Source organism: Lutra lutra, chromosome 12 (assembly GCF_902655055.1).
Source record: "Lutra lutra chromosome 12, mLutLut1.2, whole genome shotgun sequence".
NCBI lineage: Eukaryota > Metazoa > Chordata > Mammalia > Carnivora > Mustelidae > Lutra > Lutra lutra.
The window spans coordinates 94263818-94282511 of record NC_062289.1 but is presented as its reverse complement, the minus strand read 5'-3'; the positions used below and the strand labels follow the sequence as shown (position 1 = coordinate 94282511).

The window sequence follows — 18694 nt, the reverse complement described above, 5'->3', positions numbered from 1 at the left end:
CAGAGGGGTGCCTGGGTGGTTGGTGGGTTAAAGCCCCTGCCTTCGGCTCTGGTCATGATCCCGGGGTCCTGGCATCGAGCCCCGCATTGGGCTTTCTGCTTGGCGGGGAGCCTGCTTCCCCTTCTCTCTCTACCTTCCTCTCTGCCTACTTGTGATCTCTGTCCATCAAATAAGTAAATAAAATCTTTATTAAAAAAAAATAAAGGGGTGCCTGGGTGGTCAGTGGGATAAAGCCTCTGCTTTTGGCTCAGGTCATGATCTCAGGGTCCTGGGATGGAGCCCGCATCAGGCTCTCTGCTCAGCGTGGAGCCTGCTTCTCCCTCTCTCTCTGCCTGCCTCTCTGCCTACTTGTGATCTCTGTCTGTCAAATAAATAAAATCTTTTAAAAAAGAAAAGAAAAGAAAAGAATTCCAGAAAATAGACTCCCCACTTCAGGAGGTGAAGTTAAATCCTTCCCACCCCCTACCTCAAGGGTGGACTGGGTTTAGAACATGCTTCCAAATAACAGAGGGGAACAGTGACTTAGTGCAGCAGACTGGCACCCACAACCTTAACTGAGTAACAAAAGTCAGCAGTAATGTCTTGGGACTCTAGCGCAGCCCCGGCTCCCATGGGATGAGAAGGCACAGAAGCACTTCACCTTGGTGATATTCTTCCCAAAATCCATACTCCAGCCTCCTCATGAGAAGAACATCAGACAAACCCAAACCGGGCTCATTCTACAAAATGGCTGGCCTGGAAGCACCCATCAACAAACCTGTCAAGGCCGTAAAAAACGGGAGTGAGAAACTGTCCCAGCCCAGAAGACACTGGGCCAGTGCGACAGCTAACCGCAGCATGGTGTGCTGGGTTGGCTCCTGCACCAGGAAAGGACATGAAAGGGGAAGTTGGCAAAATCAAGTCTGGAGTTTAGTTCCTGGAACTAAAACAACACTGTTTTCTTCATTGTGACCAGTGTCCCAGAGTCATGGGAGGTGATAACAATAGGGGAACCTAGGAAGTGGGTCTACAGGAGCTCCCTATGCCACCTCTGCAACTCCTCTGCATTTTTTAAAAAAGATTTTATTTATTTGACAGAGACAGTGAGAGAGGGAACACAACAAGGGGAATGGGAGAGGGAGAAGCAGGCTTCCCGCTAAGCAGGGAACCCAATGTGGGGCTCGATCCCAGGACCCCGGGATTATGACCTAGCTGGAGAAGGCAGATGCCCAATGACTGAGCCACCCAAGCGCCCTTACAATTATTTCACAGCAGTTTATTTCAAAGAAAATAAAAATAAAGAATCTTTCTTGAGAGCACTGTGACGGTGTTGGAACTGGGGACCCAGCAGTGAGACAGATGTGGTCCCTCATCTGGAATCCACAATGAGTGAGGAGGTAGGAACAAGTAAGGAAAATGTGATCTATAAAAAGTAAGACTGGGGCACCTGGGTGGCTCAGTCGTTTAAGCGTCTGCCTTTGGTTCAGGTCATGACCTCAGGGTCCTGGGATCGAGCCCCACCCACATCAGGCTCTCTGCTCAGTGAGCAGCCTGCTTCCCCGCTTTCTCTGCCTGCCTCTCTGCCTACTGTGATCTCTCTCTCTGTGTCAAATAAATAAATAAAATCTTTTAAAAAAAAAAAGATTATTGAATTCTGGGAATCTGACGTACAACCTGGTGACCACAGCTGTCAACACAGCTGACCCTTGAACAATATGGGTTTGGCCTGTGAGGGTCCACCTATATGCAGATTTGTTTAAATACTGTATACAGTGCTGTAAGTGTATTTTCTCCTCCTTATGATTTTCTTCTTTTTTTAAGATTTTATTTGTCAGAGAGAGCACAAGAAGGGAGAGCAGCAGGGAGAGGGAGAAGCAGGCTCCCTGCTGAGCAAGGAGCCCAGTGTAGGACTCCATCCCAGGACCTGAGCTGAAGACAGGTGCTTAACTCACTGAGCCGCCCAGGCGCCCCACATCAGCCCCGATGTTGCAGACTCTGGAGTTGGTTGTTTATGCAAATCTGCTGATTTTATCCCTCCCACCAAACCTGGATTGGCCTGTGCAGCCAGCCATCAGGGCCTCCTGGCCCCTCAGCAAACCTCTCATGTCCATATTTCCTAAACCCAGTCTCCTCCCCACAGTCGTGGGTTCCCCACACTTGCTCCATACCTATGATTTCAACGAGTGGCAAAAATCTTATTTTTGCCATTAACAAAAACAAGAAGAAAACATCTTTCTGGCATTTTGTTGATGGAGTTGGGATGAGGGTAGCTTTGAATTCCTAACCCCGAGCTCTGCTATTTTTTTGCATCATCCTGGGGATAAGGGGATCTTCACCTGGATCTTAGGAACAAAGTAGCAAACTGAAGGTATGTTTCCCTTTGCTCTTAGAAAAGAAAGAGCTCTGCTGGTTCTGGGCCTGGCTCCAGGACTTCTCCGGCTCAGCCCAAGCCCCCACCTTCCCGCCAAGGCTTCAGCACCTCCTTACCCCCAGGGGTCCACAGAATCCAGCTCCTGTAGCGGGTGGGGGGTCTCTTCTGCAAGCAGCAGGAAATGGGGCACGGGGGTGGGGAGAAACGCTCACACCGAGACTCAGCGGGTGATCTGCAGAGGGCGCTTGGCCCCACACTCAGCCCTTTTCCCTGACAGCCTCCACCGCCCAGAAAATTGCAGTTTCAGGAATTCACTTTCGGTTTTCAGTTTCGGTTTCCCAAAGACCTGAGCAGGAAGGAGCGGGAAGAAACAGCCTTGTGGGCGGCCGAACGCCTGCGGAGGGGTAGCAGGAGCTCCCCAGCCCTTCAGCCTCTGGGGAAAGCCTAGAGGAGCCCAGAGAATCCAGCCGGGCTGGCCGCCGGGGCTGGTGAAGATGGCGCTCTTTGAGGTCCCGTCTTACACCCCTGCAGACACGCTGTGTGCCTTCGTGGAGCAGAACCTTCGGCCCGACCCGGACTGGAAAGAGGAACTGAAGGATGCCTGGCAGAGAATAGAGCGTTTCTTTCGGGAACGCTGCTTCCGTGATGAGCTGGTTCTAGACCAGGAAGTCAGGGTGCTGAAGGTGGTGAAGGTGAGCTCCTGGGGACTTAAGATTGACTTTGACTCCCAGCCCGTGTGACCTGGAGACCGTGTGACCTTGGGGGAGGGGTCGTTTCGTCTCTGGGCTGCCCCCTCTTTGATCCGGATTTGTTACAAGGAAGAGACGTGATAAACTGTGGCAAAGTGCCTTTGAACTGTAACAAGTCTGACAGAGGAGGATGATCGGGAGGAGGAAGATTATTTTGGGATCCAGCTGATTGGGGGCGGGGGCAGGTGGAATACGAATAATAGGTCTGATAAAGTGGACGCTTTTGTTTCTTATTGAAGAAAACCTGTTGGGGTACCTGGGTGGCTTGGTGGGTTAAGCGTGGGACTCACGGTTTCTGCTCAGGTCATGATCTCAGGAAGGGGAGATGGGGAGATAGAGCCCCACTGGGAATCCACTGTCAGTGTGGAATCCTTCCTCCCCCCTCCCACCCCCCTCCATCGTGCTTTCCCTCTGGTGCTCTCTTGCTCTTGCTATAAAATAAAATCTTCTTATTTTAAACCTACTGTACCCTCCAAGTTATAATCTGTACTTTTCTCCTAAAATGGTACTATATCTACATAGTTATGCTAGAATCTATCTAGCAATTGTGAGTACTTCATGGGTTAAAAGGGATTTTTAGGAGCTGACCACATAATTCAACTTTTAACATATCACCTGTAAAGTTAAGCAGGCGAGATAAACAACACCAGGCCAGGTAGGCGCAAGGCAAGATTTATTAAAGGCACTCTCTGGCAAAGTTTCAGGGCTCAGGAGAAGGGGAGCCAGGAAAGTCCCTCTGGGAGGAGGTGGGCACCCTTGGGCGAGGTTCCGTGACTCCAGAAAAGGGAGTCGGGGAAGTTGCACTAGGAGGGAGTCGGTGGGGGTCTTTTATAGGGCCAAGGCAGGGCATGGGCTCACATCCATGTATGGTAAGGTATTTGGTGATCGGAGGGTATGGGGTGGGGGCTCCTGATACTCCTGTTTCCTGCATAGGTATTGGGTTACCTATGGAGACTTGACCTGGGCATACATCCTTTTGGCGGGAGAGTCAAGGGTTGGAGGGGGGAACTGGAAGATGGCGGCCCAGGTGATCATTTTTATTGTTCCTCCTGCTTTCCTGGAGCTGGGACCCAACATCACCCTAAATCAAAATTGCTTTGATCATCCTCTAGGTTTTGCTAATTTTGCTAGATGAAAGATATCTGTTAACCTACACACACACAAAAAAAATTTAACAGCCAGTTACTTTATAACAAAGAATGGCAACTCAGCACAAGCCCCCTAGGACAAGACCATAGGCAAGTTCAACATACAAAGGAGAGGAATTTAGGGAGAAGGAAGAGGAAGGTGCAGGAGTTGTTTTGAAGGGAAGTCCAGTCAGAGTAATGAGACTTTCTCATTGGCTGAGTTGCAGGGTAAATTTCTTATAGAAAATGCAATGTACATGATTTCCTGTTGGGGCCTGCAATTGATGTTTCTTTCCTGTTTACAGTTCTGTTGTGGTCTGCATGGATAATTCCTATAATTGGCGTTGGTACCCCTCCCCCTGGTGACCTCCCCCTCTGGCCTCAGACTCCGTTTTGTGAGGCTTCCCTTAATTTTCATGTATCTAATTACTTTTTTAAAAAACATTTTGTCATTTATTTGTCAGAGAGAGAGCACATACAAGCAGGGGGTACAGCAGGCAGAGGGAGAAGCAGGCTCCCTGCAGAGCAGGGAGCCCTATTCAGGACTCAATTTCCAGACCCCGGGAATCATGACCTGAGCTGAAGGCAGACACCCAACCGACTGAGCCACACAGGCGTCCCATGAATCTAATTACTTAAGTAAATCAAGCTTCACCTGGGGGTGGTATGGTTAGGAGTAGCTGATTGGACACTTAGGTAATCAGGGCCAGGATCCCCAACAAGAAAACAGGGAGCGGGGACAGCTAAGACAAAATCCCGCCAGCATCCTGTTTCACAGCAAGACAAAACCACAATGGCATCCTGTCTAGCAGCCTCTGTAGGAGTGACTCTTACAGAATATCCTGAAACAAAGCAATTAACCACAAAACGTGGGTCACTGTCACAAGTTGAGACAGTTGGTTCTCCAAATGACAGCCCAAACGAGCAGCAGCACAGGAACAATAACCCAATAGGTAGACGGGGGCATGATCAAAGCTTGGACTGGTACACCTCCATAGCCAATCCACAGGGGGCCAACACTCCAGATGTTCAAGATAGTCCTGCAAAAGAGTTAATAAAAACCCCTGGATGGGAAAGCCAAAATGGCAACCCTCTGGGGTCCCCTCCATTGCCAGGAGCTTTATTCTATCGCTCAATAAACTTTGCTTTGCTGCCCACCACTCTGTCAGATCTACCTCTTCATTCTTCCAAGCAGCAGGACCAAGAACCATGGGACTAGGGGGACAAAAATCCTCTAACACTGTGGCTGCCAAAAGAAGGATGTGCAGCCTTAAAGAATCTTTAGAGAGTTGTTTTGTTGTTGTTGTTGTTGTTGTTGTTGTTGTTGTTTGTTTTTTAGAGAGAGCAGGAGGGCTCAATCCCATGACCCTGAGATGACCCGAGCCAAAATCAACAGTCAGTTGCCCAACTAAGTCACCCAGGCGCCCCCAAAGAATCTTTAAATAAAGAGTTGAAGGAGTGTGATCAGCAAAGCATGAGCTTCCAAATGGAATTCAAGAAATAAAGGCTACTGTAGTTGCTTAAAAAGATACAAATTTTGCACTTCTGGACTCTGATTCTTCCAAATATCTGAACTTCCTGGAGTGATTGTGATGCATACTTTCTGCTGTAGGCCTCCTTGAGCTTCTTTGATTTCAGGACCTAACACCAAAAAAGGAACGTATGTTAAATTTATTCTATGGATTTAAAAGTGTTGTGTTCCCATTGGAGACCTGCCATTTGTGTTACTTCAAATACCCATGACTTGAAGTTCCCATTCTCTCCTTTATGGGTAATACTACGCATGTCAAGTGAAGACTATTTGGAGAAGAAGAAAAAAAAATCACTTCCCCTTTTCTCTTGTTCTCTCAATGATCTTTATTTCTAGAAGCTGAAATACTCCTGCAATAGCTATGTCCAGCTATTATGAGCAAGATCAACAATGCCTAGAGCCAAATATTTATTTATTTATTTATTATTTTTTTAGATTTCATTTATTTGAGAGAGAGTACAAGAGAACATGAGAAGGGAGAAGGTCAGAGGGAGAAGCAGACTCCCTGTGGAGCAGGGAGCCTGATGCGGGGCTCGATCCCGAGACTCCAGGGCCATGACCTGAGCCAAAGGCAGCTGCCCAACCAAATGAGCCACACAGGCGTCCTGAGCCAAATATTTAAACACCGTATTTGGATAAACATTGGTAAGCCAGCAATAGCATAAAGGACACACATTTGTAACGAACGTTTCTGTTTCTATATGAGGAGGAAGGAAGAGATTACACTGTGCGTTGTACATAATTCAGTTCTTTCTCTCTGCCTTTCTGGAACTTGTTAAGCACTAGATTTTCTAAGTTGCATCTAATTTCCCTGGTTTCATTTATCTCTATTGCGGTGAGAGTTCTGGAATTAATTCTTGAGTTCGATGTACTGATTTCACTGGATTTCCTACCATGAGTGGCCTGGAGAGTCTTCTAGGACCAGAAGTAACTTTTGCAAAGACATCTGGCCGTGTCTGATCACTGCCACCCCACTGACATCCATATGCTTTCTTTTTCTACTATTGTTTTTCCCCAGGTCAAGGAACCTGGTACCAAAGTTAAGATTACATAGGAATCCGGGGTCCAAACTGCCTCACGATTTTTGAAAATTACACTAGTAATTTCTGGTGCCAGCCAAGAGGAAGTAAGTTTCTTACAAACTGCCTCACAAATTATAGCTGAAACACTGGACAGACAGTATTTGAGAACTCTGTACAGTAAACAATAAGCAGAAAGATGGGGGATGGAAGTCAAAACTCAAGGTACAACCTATAACAACGGGGATGATAGTGGAGCAAACTGGTAATATATGGAACAGCATGGATGGATGTCGAAAGCACTGTGCTAAGTGCACCTGGGTGGCTCGGTTGAGTATCTGACTCTTGATCTCAGCACAGGTCTTGAACTCAGGGTTGTGAGTTCAAGTTCTGCATTGGGCTCCACACTGGGTATGGAGCCTACTTAAAAGGGTTAGGGTGCCTGGGTGGCTCGGTCCTTAAGAGTATGCCTTTGGGGGGCACTTGGGCAGCTCAGTGGGTTAAAGCCTCTGCCTTAGGCTCAGGTCATGATCCCAGGGTCCTGGGATCGAGCCCCACATTGGGCTCTCTGCTCGGCGGGGAGCCTGCTTCCTCCTCTCTCTCTGCCTGCTTCTCTGCCTACTTGTGATCTCTGTCTGTCAAATGAATAAATAAATTTTTTTTTTTAAAAAAAGAGTATGCCTTTGGCTTGGGCCATGATCCCAGGTTGCTAGGATCGAGCCCCACATTAGGTTCCCTGCTCGGCAGGAAGCTTGCTTCTCCCACTCCCCCTGCTTGTGTTCCCTCTTTCACTCTCTCTGTCAAATAAATAAAATCTTCAAAAAAATATTTATTTTGCTTAGGGATTACCTAAAAATAATTTTGTACCCTTCTTGAATACTTTCCTAATAACGTTTAACATACGAAAAATGTGTACAAATCATAAAGGTACAGCCTGATGAATTTTCATAATGAATTCCCAAGTGTAACCAGCATGCAGATCAAAAAGTGAATGTTCTCCTCTCTTTCTTGCCAGAGACAACTGATCATAGCCCAAGTTTTAACAACATAGATTAGTCTCAACTGTTCTTGAATTTTGTATAAATGCAATCATATAGTATGCACTTTTTTGTGCTTTTTTACTCATCTTTTAAGATTTCGTTTTTAAGTCACCTCCACACCCAGTGTGGGGCTCGAACTCACAACCCCAAGAACAAGAATTGCATGCTCCTCTGACTGAGCCAGCCAGGCCATCCCAGTTTGTCTTTTTTAAATATAACAGTGATCCCTCCTTAATTTTATTAAAGATTTCATGATATGTTAAAAAATGGGCAGCAGACCCATCCACAAAGATCTGACAGGCCAGAAAGGACTGGCATGATACATTCAGAATGCTAATTGGAAAAAAAAAAAAAAACATGCAGCCAAGAATCCTTTTTCCAGCTAGAATGTGATTCAGAGTGGAAGGAGAGATCAAAAGCTTCCAGGGTAAACAGAAACTAAAAGAATTTGTGATCACCAAACCAGCCCTACAAGAAATATTAAAAGGGATCCTTTAAGTGATGAGAGAGCCCCAAAGTAACATAGACCAGAAAGAAACAGTAACTTTACAGGTAATACAATGGCCCTAAACTAGTATCTTTCAATAGTTACTCTGAATATAAATAGGCCAAATAACCCAACCAAAAGACACATGGTATCAGATTGGATAAAGAAGTAAGACCCATTGATACACTGTCTGCAAGAGAGACATTTTATTGTTTTTAAAGGGTTTTATTTATTTCTTTGACAGCACAAGGGGGAGCAGCAGGCAGAGGGAGAGGGAGAAGCAGACCCCCCACAGAGCAGGGTGCCCAACCCAGGGCTCAATCCCAGGGCTCTGGGATCATGACCTGAGCCAAAGGCAGACACTTAACCGACTGAGCCACCCAAGTACCTCAACAGACTCATTTTAGACCAAAGACACTTCAGACATAAAGTGAGGAGGTGGAAAACCATTTATCATGCTAATGGACGTCAAAAGAAAGCTGGGGTGGCAATCCTTATATCAGACAGATTAGATTTTAAACCAAAGACTATAAGATGAGGAAGGACCCTATAACATAATTAAAGGGTCCACCCTACAAGAAGGCCTAACAATTGTAAATATCTATGCCCCTAACCTGGGAGCAGACTTGTATATAAACCAATACATAACAAAGTTAAAGAAACACATTGATGATACAGTAATAGTAGAGGACTTTAACAACCCCTCCCCCACACACACTGAAATGGACAGATCATCCAAGCAGAAGATCAACCAGGAAACAAGGGCCTTGAGTGGCACACTGGGCCTGATGGACTTCACAGATATATCCAGAACATTCCACCCTAAAGCAACAGAATACACATTCTTCTCAAGTGCATATGGAACATTCTCCAGAGTAGATCACATCCTGGGTCACAAATCAGGTCTCAGGACAGTGGCTGCATTTCTACACTTTTGAGAAAGAGAAAACAATTTTTGATTTTCTTGTTGAGATTTCTTTTGACCAAATATTAGGAACATGTAGTTTTCTAGTTCATTCTCTGCAAGTGCATCAGCAGTAAGTGGGGAAAAGGACCAGGCAAGAAAATGATTTGCAAGTGAAGTAAATAAAGGCAGGCAGGACTTTCCATCATCCTCAGTCCCCCTCTAATGGGGAAACTCCATCATCACCTTGTCCATGAATTTGGATGCTTGTCCGTGACATCTAAATTCCTTTTCCAGCTTTTTTCTTATCCAGGAGGAAAGATTTATGATGTAACTTTCAAGGCTACAGCTGGGCCTCATTCTATGAACACGTATGCTACCAATGCACTAGGGTTTCCAGCATCCTTCATATACACACATGCACACACACAATGTCCAAAATATATGTTTGTGCCTATACGCACAAAATGTATGTACAAAATATATATGTTAAAGTCTGTCTGTCTAGGCCAGAAATATACAATAGAACTTTCCTAGTGATGGAAATGTTCTCTACAAGTACCCCCCATCACTCTCTGTGGGTGGCTATTGAGCACTTGGACGGAAGCTAGTATGGCTGAAAGACTGTATTTATAAATTTCGTTTCATTCAAATGTAATTAGCCACATGTGGCTCTTGGCTACCATATTGGACAGCGTGGGTTTAGGCATCAAGCATCTCTGGAATAATACAAAAGAAGCTGGTAACTGTGGGTGCCTCTGCAGAAGGAGCTTAGGGCCTGAGGTGCAGTGGTGTTTTACCTTTCATTTTATCTTTGAATAGTTAATCATGCACTTAATTTGTCTAAATCAAATTTGTTGTCTAAATCAACAAAGTGGTCAGCAAAGTCCACCACATATGGAAGAGACCAAGGTCTCCTTTTGGCACCTATGTAAACAGCTTAACATGGGTGCCTCTGGCTTCACCCTGACCTCAAAGCTTTAGGCTCCAAGATAGGTGAAGCTTCAACATTAATTTCCTCCCCAGGGTGGCTCCTCTGGGAAGGGGACAACGTTGAACTACAGCTCTGATGTGGACTTGGTCTTGTTCTTGAGCTGCTTCTCCAGCTTCCAAGACCAGGCAGACCACCGCGAATTTGTCATCAACTTCATCAAGAAGAGACTGACCAAGTACAGCAGGAGCCTGGCCTACAGCATCACCATGGTCCCACGGAAAGAGACCACCAGGGTCCCCCGCTCGCTGTCCTTCCAGGTCCAGCTCAGGAAGAACAGTAAAGCCATTGGAGTGGATGTGCTCCCAGCCTATGATGCTCTGAGTAAAGACAATAATGGTTTGGGGCCCGAGAAACTAATAGGGGGTCTTCACCAACCTGGCCTTGGGGGAAGTTTAGGAAAGTGGAAACCAGGGAAGAGAGAGTAGAGTTCGCTTTATCTGGGGGGGCTGCAACTCGAGCTGTATCAAGTTAAGTCGTTCCATAAATGTATGTGCTACCATGCCCCATGCTGGGGAGAGAGGGGACTTTTCCCACCCACCCCAAGGAGAGACTCCTCTGTGACCCTCTGGGAAACACCAGGATAAGAAAGCACTTCAAGGTCTTTGGAGTTAGGATTAGATAGGAATCATTTTAAAAACCGAACTCTTAATGTCTTTTAATTTTAGCTTTAAGACTTACTAACTGTGATCTTGGGCAAGGTATCTAACACCTCTAAGACTCAATGTACCAACCTGTTAAATGGGATAGTATCAGGTTGAACCATAGGAAATTGACAATATTTGACCATGTTTGATCCACAAAGATGGTGCTCCTTATGGTTCCACTTGATTTTACCTACTTCATGGAGCTGTTCTAAGGATTCAGTGAGCTTAGCCCAGTGCCCAACACAAGGTAAAGTCTTTGGCCATTGCGAGTCATTTAAAATCTCTGTGACTTTTGAGGGGGCTACCAAACTCGGTAAGCCTCTACTTGTTTTGATGTAAAATGGGGGAAAGAATACAGGAGTGGGGATTGTGTGAGATCATTTATGAGCCCTCTCTACCTAGCAGTTTTTTCCCATCTTCTTGTCCTCAGATGGTGGATTTTCTTAAACCAGGTTCTTTTCTCTCCCAGAAAATTTTTGCCGGGACTCTAAACCATCACCGGAAATCTATGAAGACTTAATAACCAGTGGTGCCCCCCCTGGGGAATTCTCGCCAAGCTTCACAGAGTTGCAGCGGCACTTTGTGAAAAGTCGCCCTGTTAAGCTAAAGAACCTCTTGCGGATGGTGAAGTACTGGCACCAGCAGGTATGGGGCTCAGAGCAGGGCTGGGTGCGGGGCTTGGGTGCCAGGGCTGGGCGGCTCGGGCCTGGGAGGTGCTGGACTGGGAGATACAGAGACAAGAGGGAGGGCAGGCGTATGCTAACTTTTTTTTTTTTTTTTTTTTTTTTTAAGATTTGTTTATTTATTGGGGGAGGTGGAGAGAGAGAGCAGGGTGAAGAGCAGAGGGAGAAGCAGACTCCCTACTGAGCAGGGAGCCTGAAGGGCTCAATCCTGGGACTCCAGGATCATGACCTGAGCTGAAGGCAGAGGCTCAACTGACTGAGCCACCCAGGTGCTCCGCCAATGTGATTTTCCACAGACTTCAGACCTCAGGTATTTCATGTAACAGCAGTGGGAAGAAAGCTGCTGTTTACTGAGCATTAATTGTCTTCTGAGTGCTCTGCATATTTTTTTGGTCTTTCCAGCAACCCTGTCATGTAGGCATTCTACATTAGCCCCATTTCAGGGATGAGAAAACTGAGGCTCAAGGGCTAAAGTTGGGCTGAGATTTAAACACCAAGGTGCCTGACTGTGCTATTAATCAACAAGGCTGGTTTTTATAATAATAACATTTCATAATAATAATAGTTTTCATAATAATAATCACTTTTTCTGATTATTTGAACATTACATTGGGCTTGTGAAAAATTCAAGTAATGCACAAAAAGAAGTATAAAAAGGAAGGTAAAATTCAGATGAAATGCCTGAAATGACACCAAAAACGTTTTTGGAGACTATCCCTTCATTCCTCTCTCTTTGTTCACACTGCTCATGCCCAGAGCTCACATAAGTGGACTCTCATGATGCCTTACTCTTCTGTAGTCCACTCTTTGCAAAAATGCATTTGCTTACTGATATTTGGAGTTGAACTTAGGGGAGTTAACCTGTTAATGTATTTTGCATCTTTTTCCATTGGGTGTTTTGGGGTTTTTTTAATCAGTTGTGAGAGCTTTTTGTAAATTATGTAGATATTTACTGCTATTTCTCATGTATTACAATGTTTTCACTAATAGATCACTCCTCTATGGACCTTAATTAAAGTATCTCTGACAATATAATTTTTCTAATGTTTAAAATACACAAAGTTGGGGGGGCACCTGGGTGGCTCAGTCAGTTGAAGGGCAGACTCCTGATTTCAGCTCACGTCATCGTCTTGGCTCCTGGGATCCAGCCCCCAGTGGGACTCCGGTCTCAGTGGGGAGTCTGCTGGAGGATTCTGTCCCCCCACCCCCACCGCTACTCCTCCCCATGCTCAGGCAATCTCTCTCTCTTTCTAAAATGAATTTAAAAATCATTAAATAAAATAAAATACACAAAGAAGGATGCCTGGTTGGCTCAGTTGGAGGAGTGTGCGACCCTTGATCTTGGGGTCATGGGTTCAAGCCACACATATTGTAGAGATTACTTAAAAACAGACACACAAATAGGTCTGACTTTTCTGGGTTGTAGGTTTTCTGTCTTGCCCACAGTGTGTAGGTGGTCTTCTAATTTTCTTCTACTATGTTTCACATATTCTTTCACTCCATTTGTAAACTATTTTGGTCTTTGGTACCACAGTGGAATTATCTTTATTTTCTTCCAGATGGTGGACAAATTGTGCCAGCATCATTTGTTGGATTGCACGTTTTTTCCCATCTTCCATCACCCTTGTCAGTCTTTGTTAAGTTTTTTAATCTACTGGGAACTAGTTCTGGGCTATCCATTCTGTTACACTTGGCTATTGCTTATTCTGACACCAAAAACATATTTATAAGACATATCTGAGAAAACAAATCCCAACCTCTCTCTTTTTCTTTCTCACAATTTTCTTGGATTTCCTAAGCATTTATTCCTATATTTGAATCTTAAGATCATTTTTCTCCCACTAAAAAACTGGTGGGATTCAAATTGTAATTGCAATAAATTTCTAAATGAATTTTTGAGGAACTGAAAATTTCGCACTCTTAACTCTTTTTCCATCTTTCCATTTGTTCTGGGTTTTGTGTTATGTTTTCAGTGTGTCCATGTGCTTTTGTTTTCTTTAATTAGACCCTATATTCACCATACTGCATTGTCTCCCCCATTCCAACTCAAGAACATAGACTAATGGGGCCTAACATGTCTATGAGAGGCTTCAGTTTCCCCTGTCGTGGAAATTTTGCTGGCCACGGGACGTAATCCTTCTAGAGACCAAGCTTCTAGACCCACTTCAAATTTCATGGATGTGCTACATAGTCCAGATATAAAATGGAGTTGACAAAGTAGTTATTTTCTTTATTATTTTTACTTACTTATTTTTAAGCAAGCTCTATACATGACAGGGTCTTGAACTCACAACCCTGAGATCAAGAGTACCATGTTCTATCTATTGAGCCAGCCAGGCATTCCTGAAGTTGACAAAATATTACTGGGATCTAGAAAGAGAGAGAATTGGAAATTCTCAATTCCCAGGGTAGCAGCTCATATTTATTTTCTCTCTCTCTCTGTCTCCCTTTCCCCGCAAACCCACAGAAATTGAAACCTAAATATCGAAATGCAGCATTGCCCCCAAAATATGCACTGGAGCTATTGACCATCTATGCCTGGGAAATAGGCACAAACCAAAGCGACAACTTCATCCTGGATGAAGGGTATAGAGCTGTGATGGAACTCCTCATCAATTATCAAAACATCTGCATATATTGGACCAAGTACTATGATTTCCAAAATGAGACTGTCAGAATCTATGTCAAACAACGTTTGAAGGAACACAGGTGAGTAGATTGGTGGCATTATTTTCAGCTTCAAGGAACAGGAAACCCAACTCACACGCTTTTTTAAATAAGGGGAATTTATTGGCTTTTGTAACTGAGAAGCCCAAGGATAAATGAAGCTTCAGGTATGGTGTGATCCAGATGTTCGCTATTTCATCAGGGTTGCAGTCTGTGAAATCACTCAGCCCTGCCCTTCCCTGTGTTTTGCCTTTGAATTCAGGTGAATATGATTACATCAGTTCTAGTCTCCTCATCTGCCCTCATCCCTTTCACTACAAGAGAGAGTGCCTTTGCCCTAGCGTTCTAAGCAGAATCCCCGAGATTCACTCTGACCAGGCCAACTTAGGTTACACCTTTAATCACAAACAAGGTTTAGCTTACAGGGAGGCCTCCCTACACAGAGGCCTTGCACGTCCTACAGACTTCAGTGACAGAGGCCAGAGTCCTAAGTGTGATGGAGATCTACTTCCCTTTCTCTCTCCCAGGCCAGTTATCCTGGACCCAGCTGATCCTACCAACAACCTGGGAAGCAAAAAGAGATGGGACCTGGTGGCCAGAGAGGCTGTTCGTGAACTGGAACAGGCCCGCTTCAGGACTGACGACCCCAACCAGGCCTGGTACATACAGGTATGATCATCCCCATGCCATCCCATGCCTCAGTCATGACCCAGTGCTGACCTCACTTCAGCACCCTCCCCCCAGTGAACCCCCTCGGTTTCTGGCCACAGCACCTCTAAGACCCCAGGACAGGTAGCACCCCCCCCACACCATGGAGATGTCCCAGGCAACCAGATGTGCAAGTCTTCCCCTTCTACTCTAAGTATCTGGCCTTGGTTCTTTCACCTGTAAAATGGGCAGTTTCTTCCCTGCTCTGTAGCCACTGGAAAGATAAATCAAAGACTTTATCGCATACATACCCCCTGTGGGGTAACATTTTCCCTATTATGCGTTGTTGAAAGCTCAACTTCTTCTTGCTGTCAAAAAAGATTTAAGGGACACCTCGCTGGCTCAGTCAAAAAGCATGTGACTCTTGATCTCAGGGTTGTGGATTTGAGCCCCATGTTGGGTGTAGAGATTACTAAAAATATTTAAAAATAAGTTTTATTTTTAAAAAGAGAGAGATTTCAGAGCTGTATCCAGAAACGATCAGTTAGGAGCACTGGATTCCACTGCAGACAGCAACACCCCTAGTGCGCCACCCGCCTTCCCTATTTACGGGTTTCCCCCACATGACCATGGCAGTCCTGGGTCTGAACACTATAGGAATCCAGGGTTCAAAGACCAGGACGTGGCTATCGGCTCAACCGAGAGAGACCTCATTTCCCTAACCTGCTACGCCCCTAGAGATCTCATTGCCAGTCCCACATCTCGTAGCCTGCAGGGAAATCCTGTTGCTGACCTCAAAGGCAGATCTGCAGCAGTTCCTCACTCCTGAGAAGGACCTGCCACCCAGCCCTGGCCCATTGACGGGCATGTCCAGTGGACCAGGAGGCTCCCGCAAGGCAAGATTCACGGGACTGTCCTCCAGCTCTTGCTAAGAGCCCTCCCCACCACCTTTTTTAATATTATCGTTTTGTGAAAAAGTAACACACATGTTTAGCAAAGAATTTTAAAAATCACACTGTTGAAAAGAACACACAACTAAAGTAAGTTGCCTTCCCATCCCGATCCCCAGGCTCTCGGTACCACCTTCTCCCCAACATCCATTTATCGATGTCCCGCATCTCCTTCCGTGGATAGATACGCCGCCCACACACTATCACGCTCCTGTCTGACTGTAATCTAACTTTTTTGCCTTTTTGCTTTTATTTACTTAGACGATTCGGCTACTTATGTTACTCAGTTAAATTATCAGAAAGGTAATTCCATATCCACACCTGTAGACCTAAAAGGGCTTGACCATGTAACACAAAGTCCAAAGCAGGATATTTTTGAGCATGAAATGGGATGATGCTAATTACGCCGGGACGAGGGACACACACTTGGACTAGACTTCAAGTCCCCCTGGATTAACAGCTATATCATGATCCAATGGAGGAAAGTACCTTCTCTTTTGTGACCACTGCCCCACTGAAAGATTTTTAGGCTGCTTCCAGACTTTTGCTATTACAGCGAATATCCTTGACCACACGTCCCTGCGCCTCCATCTGTTAAATGACTTAACCTAGAGTAGCCCAAACACCTGTGTAGGTGTTAATGTTATCCCCATGGGACAGATAGGGACTCTGAACAGTTCGGCACAGGAGGAATGGTTACTTCAAGAACTGCTGCCACTTGTGACTCTGATCAGGGTGAGTCAGAAGGCAAGTCAGGCGACTCAACGGTCCAGTAAGCCTAGGATGATCAGGTGTTCTGCTCTGCCTGGAACAGTTCCAATTTATACCTGCTGGCTGAGAAAATTACCAATAGCACATTCTCCTACCGTAAGTATCTTCGTAGGCAATCAATCATATTGTCAGTGGGCAGGAAAGGGAGGATTTGGAGACAACAGCCATGACGGTGAGATGTCCTTATCTGGTCCTCCTTCCCTTCCAGCCAGCAAGGGATGTCCAGGTGACAGTGAAAAAGGCAGGAGAGGAGGCCTGGACATTCTCAGTGAACCCCTACAGGCCCATCTGGAAGATGAAAATAGAGATCAGGAGGATGTGGGGCTTCGACGGGCAGCAGCGTCTCTCCTTCCTTGAGCCAGGTGGGGAGAGACAAATGCTCAGCAGCCGGAAGACACTAGCAGATTATGGGATCTTCTCTAAGGTGAGCATCCGAGTACTGGAGACCTTCCCTCCTGAGATTCAGGTCTTCGTGAAGGACTCTAAAGGCCACAGCAAACCTTATGCCATCCACCCTGAGGACTCCATCCGTGACTTGAAAGAGAAGATTGAGGAAGCTGGGGGTATTTCTGTGGTGGATCAGATACTAAAGTTCCAGAATCGGACACTGCGGAATCACCGCAGCCTCTCAGACCTGCAGATTAAAGACTGTGACACCATCCTACTCATGAGGAGAACCTGAGTGAGGACAGGATTAAGGTATAGGCAGGGAGAGATGGGGGTCCCTGGCTAGGCTCTGAGACTATTCCTGGCAAGCAGAAGCGCCAAAACAGAGTGAACAAGAGATAAGGGAACAGCCCCCTGGCCTCGGATGGCCGATGGTCAGCAGTATTTTTCTTTGGTGGCTACAGTGTATTGTAGAAAATGAACAAACCTCAAAGAAGTACGTCATTAAAGGTGTTACCAATAGTCCATGCTCAAGCCAAGACGGCACCAGAAACTCAAGGCTATAAGTCACCCAGTCACTTCTCAATAAAAGGACAGACTACAAATCAGAGAAAGACAACTATCTTATGATCTCCCTGATATGAGGAAGTGGAGATGCAACGTTGGGGGCTTGGGGGAAGGAAAAGAATAAATGAAACAAGATGGGATCTGGAGGGAGACAAACCATAAGAGACTCTTAATCTCACAAGACAAACTGAGGGTTGCTGAGGGGAGGGGGGGTCAGGAGAGGGTGAGGGGTTATGGACATTGGGGAGGGTACGTGCTATGGTGAGTGCTGTGAAGTGTGTAAGCCTGGCGATTCACAGACCTGTACCCCTGGGGCTAATAATACATTATATGTTTATTAAAAATTTTTTTAAATTATATATTAAAAAAAAACAGACTACAAGCCCTCAGTGGCAACCACGTTGGGAGCCCTCACTCCTGAGAGCTTTTTCTGTACCCTTGCTAATAAAACTCTATTGCTTTACTCACCCTCCTTTGTTGGTGAGAGTCATTCTTTGACTTGGTGAGACAAGAACCTAGCTCCTCGATTCAAAGCCACAGGTCCCCAGGTCAGGCTGCACATGATGTTGACTTCTATGGTTCTGTTCCCTCACCCACCCCTTTCCACCCAGACCACTGTGATTTTCAGAAGCATAAGTATGAATATACCCTTCCCTGCAGGAAGTTCTCCAATGGCTCCTATTACCTATTGAATAAAGTTTAAGTTCTTTGTCTCGGCATTCAAGGTCTTTGACAATTAAGTGATTGCTTGCTTCTCAATCTCTCCTCATCACTCTCAAAACACACCAGGTGTGCCCAAACTCTCAAAGCTCCAGAGCACCGAATTCTGGATCATGACACTGTGACCGAATCAACTATCCCTTTTCCCTCGTGTTTCTATCTGTCAACACTCAAAGCTCTTAAGTCATCATTCTCCAAGTATGGACCCCAGACCAGCAGAATCAGCACACCACCTGGGAATGTCTTAAAAATGAAAATTCTCAGCAGCTATCCCAGATTTACCTGAGTCAGGTCCTCTGGTGGTAGGGTTCAGTAGTCTGTGTCTAAACAAGCCTTCCAAGTAATTCTGGTGCATGCTCAAGTTTGAGAACCATTGCTAGAAGCCCCACACAGCCAACTGGGTCACTTCCTGCCCCTACACCCAATTCAGAATTCCATGAAAACACTTGGGACCCT

General features: G+C 45.6%; 1 protein-coding gene across 2 annotated transcripts; it reads left to right on the top strand.

Moving 5' to 3' along the window:
- Window positions 1-1945: 1945 nt before the first annotated feature.
- LOC125082320 (2'-5'-oligoadenylate synthase-like protein 2) lies at window positions 1946-17677 on the top strand. 2 transcript variants are annotated; one of them, XM_047697798.1, is made up of 7 exons: window positions 1946-2347; window positions 2679-3042; window positions 10234-10522; window positions 11315-11490; window positions 13996-14237; window positions 14723-14864; window positions 16773-17677. In XM_047697798.1, the coding sequence occupies exons 2-7, from the start codon at window positions 2845-2847 to the stop codon at window positions 17244-17246; spliced, it is 1521 nt and encodes a 506-aa protein (XP_047553754.1). In that variant the 5' UTR covers window positions 1946-2347; window positions 2679-2844; the 3' UTR covers window positions 17247-17677. The 2 variants fall into 2 exon arrangements, with proteins under 2 accessions (XP_047553754.1, XP_047553753.1); XM_047697797.1 differs by lacking the exon at window positions 1946-2347 and having other exon boundaries at window positions 2465-3042.
- The last annotated feature ends 1017 nt before the right edge of the window (window positions 17678-18694 follow it).

Bases quoted from the DNA above. Each gene is read 5' to 3' on its own strand.
- LOC125082320 (XM_047697798.1), top strand. From the start codon at position 2,845: ATGGCGCTCTTTGAGGTCCCGTCTTACACCCCTGCAGACACGCTGTGT. The intron at 3,043-10,233 runs GTGAGCTCCTGG...TTTCCTCCCCAG, and splicing joins GGGTGCTGAAGGTGGTGAAG to GGTGGCTCCTCTGGGAAGGG. The intron at 14,238-14,722 runs GTGAGTAGATTG...TCTCTCTCCCAG, and splicing joins CAACGTTTGAAGGAACACAG to GCCAGTTATCCTGGACCCAG.